General features: G+C 46.5%; 1 protein-coding gene across 2 annotated transcripts in view; it reads left to right on the top strand.

Annotated features, from left to right (window-relative positions):
- Positions 1-9,104: 9,104 nt before the first annotated feature.
- The window catches only part of LIN7A (lin-7 cell polarity scaffold A), a 47,101-nt gene continuing 45,736 nt past the window's right edge, over positions 9,105-10,469 (top strand). For both annotated transcript variants that reach the window (XM_075726477.1, XM_075726467.1), the window contains exon 1: positions 9,105-9,384. In XM_075726477.1, coding sequence (XP_075582592.1) covers positions 9,105-9,384 — 280 coding nt within the window. The remainder of the gene's footprint in view (positions 9,385-10,469) is intronic.

Genomic DNA, 10,469 nt, shown 5'->3' with positions numbered 1-10,469 from the left:
TGCAGATGAGTGAAATGCAAGTGTAACTGCAGGAAGGGTGCTGGACAAGAGCTAGATATGAAAGGCTTGCTCTCAGTGTATGAAATTTTCCAGGTAAAGGAAAGGTGACAATAAAGATCAGCAGCACTTCTGCTTTTCCTCAGATGAATCCTTTCGAGGATTGTGAGGATTCATTTCCCTACCATATAATCACTGCTGTTCCTCTGCTGATTTTATTAGCTAATTTTATTAGCTTCATGGCTGGACCAGCAGAAGTAGACTCAGCTATCTTTGCATGATGTAGTATGTAATCAACCACTTAGGGCAGATCTTCTATGCATCTAGGGCAATTCAGTACATGAAGGGCATATACTGGCCAGGGTAAAGGTACAGGGAGGGCATTGTAGAAGAAAAAGTATTAGTTAAGTCAAAGGACAAAGTTGGATTCATAAAAAATAAGCAGAGCAGAACCAAGCCAGGACATGATTTCTCTCTGATAATTTCTCTCCCCGCAGCCTGCCACCTCACTCTCTGGCAGGGCTAGGTTAGGGATACTCTTACTTTCCTGTGCTACTGCAGGGAACAGACCACAAGGTAAAGCTAAGTTTGTCCCTATGCCCACGCTTGAGTCCAGTGCAGTTCCCCAACTCACATAACACTCACCAACCTAGTTAAGAGTGACTGCCTCGTCTCCTATGTCTCAATATAGGTAGTGTCAGGAATCTAGAGTTTCACAGTAGGTCACAGCAGAAGGACATTACTGGAAAGATGCTAAAGAGGCCTATGAATCACTGCCAGACTGAGCATGTTCTTGGGGGAGACACAAAGAGTGCGCAGCCTGGGATGCCCTCACATGAATTAACATCAGGAACAAGCTGGCAACTGTCCGGCAGTCACTATGCTCAGAGCCACTGCCTCCAAGGGCTGCTCGTAAGGCACAATTAACTATATGTCCATGAGGGGAATTTGCTTGACTAGGCAAAGAGATGCAACAAAAGGTGGCTTCTTGTGCCAATGCAGGGAGATGGTACCATCAAACAGAGCTTCAGTATGAAGCACTTACAGGCTCATTGCAGCCACTGACTAGGTGAGATAATTCTGACCATCGCTGCAGCAACTAAGAGCTGGAAAAAAACTGGAGGCTCATTGTTTGATGATAGCTGTTGATGTGACAGGAGTGCTGCTACAGTGGGCCTTGTTCATCATCAGTGGCTGTGGAGAAAGCAGGGCAGAAGACTCCTGTGACCTGGTGTTAATCCCAGCAGTATTTGTCTATTTCTTAAAATAGTTTTTCTTTAAAAAGTTAGATATAAACTGTTGACAGCGCTGCAGCCATTAGAGTGGAAAAAATTGAGAATTTGTTCTCTGGCCTGAAACAGAACATGGGTCAACTTGAAGGCAAATTTGATGGCTTTGAATGTGAATGAAGAGCAAATTTACCAGAATGGTGTCATCTGAGGGCTCTGAGCAGATGGACAACAGCATGTGTTGGAGAATACTGTTAGTATAGTGCCAAGAGGAAATGTTCCTCTGAATATTAAAATTAAGTTATCCAAAAAATCAGCCAAGAACCTTAAATCTGTACATTTCAGGCTTCTCTGAAGGCATTCCATGAGGAAAACGTTGTACATGTCATTTAGTTAGATTCTGAACTGACTCAGGCACGTGTTCTCACATTAGTTAACTGCACTGAAGCAAGTAAGTTTGCCATGAGAGCAAAGATAGAGTATGCCCAGATGTTTGCTGTATTAGTTTTGCAGACTCTCCAGCTCAGGAACTAAGACTTCAAACTGCCTCTAGACAAAGAAGTTTACTAAAATACTGGGACTACACACAGTCTTATCAGCATCTGTACGCATCTAAAACACACACATGCCCTGAACCTGGTTTTGCCTCTGGGATGCACAAGGAAACAGAGTAATTTGGCAAGTTACTGTGACTGCATTGCAGTGACCAGATGTGATTTAATTGTTCACAATGTCACACAGATCAGCTCTGCACTGATGTTGATTGGAGACACGGAGATGACCATTAAACTGCTTCTTAGACCAAAATAACTTATTTATATTTCCCCTTGGTTCTCTTTCCTTCTGAAGACAAAGTATTATTCTCAACAACAACCATCAGTAGCCCTGACATTCTGGTCCCCAGTAGTACTTAAATACTGTCATCTCTTCTGAGCATGTAACTAAAAAAGCAGAGGAAAGCTTCAGTACAGTCATTATCTGTCTTCTGAAAGCTAAAATAAAATTAATCTTTTCCCTTTTTTTAATAAAAAGCAGGACTGAAACAGAAATGCTGCTGAGTTTCATTTTAGTCATAACACTTTTTCTGCAAGTTTTCAGTTTTTTCTTCTTCACTGTTTTGTTGGTGCTTTTTAATCCTCAGATTGACAAACCTGGTTATCTATGTAGCTTAATCAGGTAATTAATGATTTCAGGTAATACTTAAGCTTAACTTAAACCTCATATGTCTATAAACACATCAGCTTTGCAAGCAGCTTGCTTTTCTTCACTTCCCAACTAAAATCTGAAAATGCACTCTAGATCCCAAAAGGGCTTTTTAATCATATTTTAATTTTTATGGCTCAAAAAGGTACTTACAGACTACAGCAAAATCAGAGTTAATTACAATAACTCCTTGCAATCAAGGTCCCACCAATTTTCAGATGCATATCATAATGTCACTTGTCTCACATGAAAATTAACACAGGACTAACAGTTTCAGGAAATACAAGGTTATCTGTTCATACTCCCAAACTAATTAGCTGTGGCAATTTTATGGAACTGTGGTTTTTCCTTGCACTTCTTTTTTTTCCCTATGCCTACATACTTGACTATGCACCCCCTTGTAACTATCACTATTAGTTCACCACTGATAATTCTAAAACTATTTAAAATTAAGTATTCTACTGGTTTAATTTCCTTTAAAGGTAAGTATCTATTTCATGACCACATATTCTTTCTCTGCCACTATTCTGTATAGGGATGTTTTGATGGGAACAATGAGAAACAATTCTTTTTTATTTTTTTTTTTTCCACTCAAAGGGTTCTTGTTAAGAAATCACATTGATCCAAAATTTCTATCCAAAATGTATATTAATAGACTGGACAAAGAAGGTAGGTGGATAATTCATTATGCTGGTCTATGAGGAGAGCAAATCAATGCTGTTGTTCAGTTGTTCAAATAACTAAAAACACAATGAGAATTCATGAATTATGGGTATGTTAACACTACAGGTATACTGCTTGCAGATGAAGCCTGAACTGGCATTAAACTAGTTAACTAAAGATGTCTGTGGCCTCACAGAGGATAATTTACATTCTTCTCAGAGGTCCTCAGTACTGACAAACTTTAAGTCACGATCCAATCCTTAAAACAGTCAAAATAAGTAAGTCATGGTAACAAACGGAAATAGATTCAAGTTTCAGATTTCAAGGGTATCCAAAGGTGATCACGGATTGAAGGTCAGATTTGTAACTGCTTTTAAACTGCCTCCGTGCCTAAAAGAAAGGGTGGACCCTGCCCACCAAGGCACAGCCCACTTCCCCAAACAGCAAACATAAGCATACCAGCAACAGGTTAGCTTTTCTTAGCTTTTGTGATAGTTATTTTTAAAGAAACTACATAGACTTACAGGCTTCTATACACTATAGGTAGAAACTCACTGGACTGAGTAGAGCCTCCTCCTGAATTTCAATGTAGCCCAAGGAGAATTTCAGCAAAGCTCAATCCTGTTCTCCCTGTTGTCAACTGCAGTTGAATCTTTAACAAAACCAGAAAAAAAGAAAGTATTCTTAAAGGCCAAATTTGTTTCAGCGTTTGGGAAAACAATAATTGCACTATCTACAAAAAGTAATCCATTACACAATATTAGAATGTAAAATGAGTCCTGTAGGAAAGTACATCCTGTGGTACAGGGTAGTACAGTGGAAAAATACTGAACTATACACAGTTATGCACCCATAGTAGGACTTTCCAGCTCACCTGAAATATTATTTGCGATGGCATGGCTCTCCTGGGACAAAATGAACCGTACTTTTGAGTAATGCATATAGTTCTCAGAAAGCACTAAATCGCATTTCTTATGGGTAACTGATGCCGTTCTTTGCCCAATAAACAAACTGCTGTTAAACCGTTAGATTTCTCAAATAGCAAGTTCTGCCATGGAAACTGCATGGAAATAACCAATAGATTTTAAAAAAGGAAGGTTTCTTTCCCCTGTAGATGCAAAATGCCACTCAAAAAGCCAATCTGAATGATGACAAAAATCCTCAGTCTTCTGAGAATTCACAGCCCATATTACAACACTACTGCAATCTCTGCTTTTAGTTGTGCTGAAGTGCAAGGCACAAGCGAAGCACAAAAGAAGAGAAAAGGCTGAATGCATGTTCTGAATCAGTCCTAAGAGGTGATCTAGGGTCTGGAAAGTTCTCTGTACCTAGAATCTTCTCTGAAATAACCTGGAGTTTCATGCAATGTACAAACATAACCAAACAATATTTAATGGAGGGATGACAGATACAACTGATCTTCCTGCAAATTGAGTGTGTGGCATTCCCCAGAGCTGTCAAGTTGATACAAGAACAGTGGAGTAACACATTGCATTTAACAAAAAGGGGCATAAACAAGATATAACTATATCATATAATAAAAATTATCTATTTTGTAGCCTCAGGGTGAAATAAAGCAGCTGCCCAACAAACCTTCCAGCGTAAAGCTGGCTGTGAAAATTCCTGCGTCAAACTGAAAGTTCACAGGAAACGTAGGTAGGAATCCAAATCTAAGTACCCAAGGTGAAATTTAGCCCTGACAAGATGTTTAATCCAATGATTAATATCCAGAATACGGCTAAAAGGCATAAAACAGTTCTATGCAACCCAAACGCAGATTTAGCTGTGCCACTGTGGTGTGGCCTGTTGCCACACACCTCTGTAGCCACCATAAACAGGCCTTCCACCTCTCGTAGGGGTGGCTCTGGTACTGAAGCGAATAGCTACATTTACCACAGTATTCCAGGCATGGGGCAGCATCTTAATTAATTATCCCACGCAAAGCTTAGGACAAGAAAAGATGTGCTACTGTGGCAGCCAACGAGTGCATTCAGAGAGGTGCTGGGTTTTCCTGAGTTGCATTGCACTGTGCTGTGTAGAAGTAATTCTCTGGCCCTCATAGCACCAATTCTTGAGGGAAGCCAAAGGGTCATAAAAGTCATGAGAGTAATAGATCACAATCATGATCTCATCTAACCTCCTGAACACCTCAGCCATTCTATTTTTCTTTAGAAGTTAGATCAAAGCAAGTCTTTTAGAAAGACCTCTGATTTTTGTGAAGATTTCAAGCAACAGTGAGTAATTGGTCCCTATGTTATCCTTATTGCTAGAATAGTACATCTCACTCAAGGTTGAACTTGTTAAACTTCCAGTCATGGGATCACCTTATGTCATAAGACTATAAAGACTATAAATCCCCCCACTATTACGCCTCTTTCATATACATGGACCTACACACAGTGATTCCGTTCCTTCTTACCCTTTTCTTTGATAAGCTTTGGCTGAGTTCCTTAAACCTCACATCAAAGCTGATTTTCCATCTTGAAAGGCAAACACCAGATCTGGACACAGTATTCCAGTCAGTTGTTTTATGAATACTAAGTACACAAGAAAGATCATTTCCCTGGTTGTATTTGCCATTCCTCGTTTATATATTTTATATATATATAAAAATATATATATTATATATATATTAGCCTTTTTGGCAACATTGCACCCAGAACTTACACTGAGCCCGCTACATAAGAACACCCCTTCCCAAAACAATCTCCAGACCTTGAAATAACCATCATTTTCTTCATCGCTTGCTTGCAGCGGCATTAGAACACATTATTTTTTAAATGTAACAATTTAATCCAGCTATTCAGGTAATTCTCACCAGTAATTTGGACAGTTTATTACAGAACCATAGAATAATTTGGGTTGAAAAGGACCTGAAAAATATCCAGTCCAACCTCTTGCTCAAAGCCCGGCTAACTTCACAGTAAGAGCAGGTTGCCCAGGTCTTTCCCAGTCAGGTTTGACAATCTTGATGGCTGGAGATCTCACAGCCTCTCTGGACAGCAACTTCCAAGGTTTACCCACCTTCATGGTGATATTTTTTTTATAACCTCTCTTATCTAAAAGCATAGCCTCTGAAGCCTTTATATTGGGGGTTGGACTAGATGACCTCTAAAGGTCCCTTCCAACCCAAAGCATTCTATGATTCTATGATAGATATGGATATATGATATCCACATTTTAGACCTTTGTACAAAATACTAAACTTTGTTTAAAAATTTAGCAAGAAAAAGTCCACAGTCGTATTATTAGCAATAGCTTTATTCACTGGCACCTGACCGCTGACTACCTGTTAAAGATGTGTCATAAGCCAGTTTCCAGTCCAAACGATATAAAATCTATTAATTCCGTATAATTGGTTTGGTAAACATCATGTGATATTGAATTAAAAGCTCCAGTACAGCCCAAGGAATCAACAAGAAGACTGAGGCTCAGACCAGTTGCTGGTCTGATCCACCTTCCAAGTTGGCAGGCTGGCTGGCACTCATTCTTTTTGACTGCTAACTTTTACTATCAGAGTCCACTATTTCTCCTGGGAGCTGGCAAAGCAAGAGCTACCACACAGCTCCCTGCCTCGTTCCACCCCCTTCCTCCAGCTGCTGAATTCAGCTGGACAACTTCTGCAATATTCCCAGTTCAGCTGCTTAAAGTATTCCTCAGCTAGGTCTTTAACATTCTTGAGCATTAACTATGCAGCTATGCTGATTAGGAAATGTTCAATTTCAGCAAATGCTGCTTTTCATCTTCCTTGAGTGCAGCTAATACTCCCATTCAAGTCTCTCATCCAAGTGCCAATTAGCCCCTATGGCAGAGCACACAAAATCTGACCAGTGGTAGATAAAAAAGGATAAACCCAGCATAAGTTTATTGCTTTCCACAGGCACCCTGCTCAAGCCCAAACATTGTTTTTTCTAAAGTTATATGTTTCTAAAAAGTTATATGTTTCTAAAAAGTTATATATTTGGCATTAGCACTACATATTTATTGATAGAAAAGTTACTGTCATAACTATTTTGCTTCAAAACGTCTGTTCGCAAGATGGTAGTTGAAAAGTGCAAGTCTGAGAGTTATGAAGTCCTATATGGAAAGCAACTTGGTTGGGTAATTAACTTGGCACCTTACTTTTAATATTATTTAAACACACTTTTATGTCTGTAACAGATTTTTTTCAGGTGTCATAACAGTTTGAGTGTTGTCACATTAGGTTGTTATAGCTCCAAATGTGTACTTCTTCTTTGTTCAGGACTATGAATCCAATATACAGTAAAGTGACTACTTAAAAGGAGCTGTTAGACTTTATGTCAATCCAGCTGCTATGCAGGTACATAAAATCTGCATAATAAAAATCCTTATGTTAGTTTTTGATTTTAAAAACTGACTGCTTGCCAGGAACTGATTTCTTGTCTTTGATATTTTAGCCAATTGAAACATTTTCTTGTCAAGATACCCCAACGGGCTACTGTTTATTGTTTATTCATTAGAGAGATCTGTGCTGAATTCAGTTCATCAGAAGTGGGTGGTTCATATACATTATTTAAACTTCTCTAATTTTAAAGCAGCCGAATGTAATCTGCTCTGAAAACTTTTAATGGCAAAATTTCCACAGCTTCCCTAATTATCCATACTAGTGCTTAAATACCCTCACAGTTGAAAGCTTTTATTGATGTGCAACCTTGAACTGCTGTACTTTCAAGTCCCCCGTGGTTTGTCAGATCCCAGTGGGTGAGGAGAATAGTGCTACCTTCCCCTTCGGAGTGACGCTCCACCCCGTCCCAGCGCTCTGTGGGCAAACACAAGACTGCAGGCACCATAGAGGGCAATAGTTAACGAGGACGCCATTCCTCACCCAGTCATTCCTCTACACCGTAGGGAAGGCAGCAGAAACTTTCTGGGACTTTGCCAGGCTGCCACACCTTTCTGGGACGGCAGATGACCAGGTTCCTTTGACTTCACGTGAACGACGAGGGTAGGCAACCGGAGGGCTGCCAGCAAACCTGGCAGAGCTCCACCTTCACGGACGGTCTTCTGCGAAGGCCTCCGAGCCCACACAAGCTGCAGAGCTCCACCTTCACGGACGGTCTTCTGCGAAGGCCTCCGAGCCCACACAAGCTGCAGAGCTCCACCTTCACGGACGGTCTTCTGCGAAGGCCTCCGAGCCCACACAAGCTGCAGAGCTCCACCTTCACGGACGGTCTTCTGCGAAGGCCTCCGAGCCCACACAGGCTGCAGAGCTCCACCTTCACGGACGGTCTTCTGCGAAGGCCTCCGAGCCCACACAAGCTGCAGAGCTCCAACTTCACGGACGGTCTTCTACGAAGGCCTCCGAGCCCACACAAGCTGCAGCTGATCTGCAAGAGGCGGCCGCCCCGCGTCTGTGACCAACCTCTCGCTCTCCAAATGTGAGGACGCAACCCCACACTGTGGAGACGCGTTGGGCGTGCTGTATGAGAGGGCGTTGGGTTCCTTGAGGATGGCCGGGCCGCACCCAGCACTTGGAAAAGAGGTGATGGCCGGGCTGATGGTGAGGCCGACGGTTTGGTCCATCCAAAAGGGCCGCTACGGGCCACGTCGCTTCGGCCGAGGCCCTGCGCGGGGGCCAGGTCCCTGCCCTCCCTGCCTCAACCCCTGCGCCCAGCCCTCGGCGCGGCGCCTCACCCAGACACACCGTCCCGCCTGGCCGCTCACCAGACCCCCGGCCCCGGGACGGGGCGGCCCGCCCCGCCCCGCCCCGCCCCGCCCCGCCGCCCCCGGCCCAGGCGAGGCCGGGCCGCCGGATCCGGCCCCCGCCCGCTCTCCCCGCCCCGCGGCGCTGCGGAGCTCCCCGCCCTCACCCTCTCTCTCCCTCCGCCGGCCGCTGCGGCATCCCCGGGGCGGCGGGACCGGCGGCGAGCCGCCCCCCACCCCCGCGCAGGGCCCGGGCCGCCCCGGCCGCTGCGGGCTCCGGCACTGCGCCCTGAGGCGAGCGCGGCGCGGCGGGGCCCTCCCGCCAGGCCCGACCTCGGCGGCGCAGCGATGCCGGCAGCCCGCGCCGGGCCGCGCCGGGCCGCCCTGCGCCCGCAGCACCGCGGCGCGCCGTCTGTGGCCAGCCGCCCTCCCCTGGGCACCCTCTCCGCCCCGCTCGCCTCCTCCTCCCACGGAGCCACCCTCCTCCTCCGCCCCCTCTCCTTGCCAGCCTCCTCCCCGCCCTTCCCCGCACTCCACGCCGGTGCCGGAGCCGCGCGTCACTCGGGCTCCAGCCCCGCCGCAGACATGGCGACACTGACAGCGGTCCAGCCGCTCACGCTGGACAGAGGTAAGCGCGGCTGCCGCCGCTCCCCGCCCCGCCGCCCCGGCCGCCCCCAGCTCCCGCGCCCTGCCCGGGGGACCGCCGCGGCCGAGCGGGGGGGGTCTTCCCCCCGCAGCCCCAGCGCGGCGGGCGGTGGGGAGGCGCCTCGCCGCGGGGCTCAGGTGGGAGAAGGGCTGAAATGGAGGAAATAAAACTTTCTCCGGGCAGGGGGGCCGCGCTGGCAGCGCGCCGGCGGGGGATGCGGCCCCGCCGGGGACGCTGCTCGGTGCCGCTCCGCCGCCTCCGCCCTGCGGGGCTCCCCCTTGGGCGCCCGCCCCCGCGGCTCGGAGGTTCCCCGCGCCGCCGCCCCCGCAGGTGGCCCGGCGGGGGGCGGGGGGGGGGGGAGGTAAGGGTGGGGGGGTGCTCCGCGGTTTGGGCAGCGGCTCCGGCCGCCCGTTCCCGGCAGCGAGTTGGGAGCTCGCACCTCCCGAGGAGGCAGTGGTTTGCGGGCAAAATGCGGCGTTTTGTGGGGCTGGCGGAGGATGCGCGGGGAAGGGATCGGTGAGTGCAAGTTCGCTGTTCGCTGGCGTTAGCGATGGTACCCTACAAAACAGCGCGTCTGCCTCCTCCTGTGCACAGCTGCTGGGTCTGGGTAGGGAGAGCGGGTGGGTGTTTTGCTAGCCTTGAGGCTGTGTCGGTAACCTTCCCGAGGTAATGTAAGAGGGTGCTGAAATCCTGAAGTTAGGTTAAAATCCAGCTTTTCCCTCCGGGCTGTAAAAATTGGACCTCTTCCTCGCAGCGCATTTGTGCCCCTAACAGGGCTCAGCAGAAACGTTAATTGATTTCTGTGGGTTACAGAGGAGAGTAACTGACTGTTCCCATTTGGTTTGCTCCTTCGGCTCCATCGGTTAGCGAGGTCCAGCAGCTCCCGATACAACAGCCTGAATTGCCGGGGTATCCTTCTTCCTAACTTGCATCCAGAGGCTCCGAGAGGCTCCCAGCACGTATAAATCTTGTACTCTTGAAAGCATGGTTGAGGCCAGTGCTATGAGTTTTTAAATGTTTTTTTCCAGATGATTAAGATGGGCTTTTGAAGCAAGATAGAGAGCTTC

This window comes from Pelecanus crispus, chromosome 1 (assembly GCF_030463565.1).
Source record: "Pelecanus crispus isolate bPelCri1 chromosome 1, bPelCri1.pri, whole genome shotgun sequence".
In the NCBI taxonomy this organism is placed as follows: domain Eukaryota; kingdom Metazoa; phylum Chordata; class Aves; order Pelecaniformes; family Pelecanidae; genus Pelecanus; species Pelecanus crispus.
The sequence above is the reverse complement of the archived record's forward strand: the minus strand, read 5'-3'. Positions and strand labels throughout refer to the sequence as shown.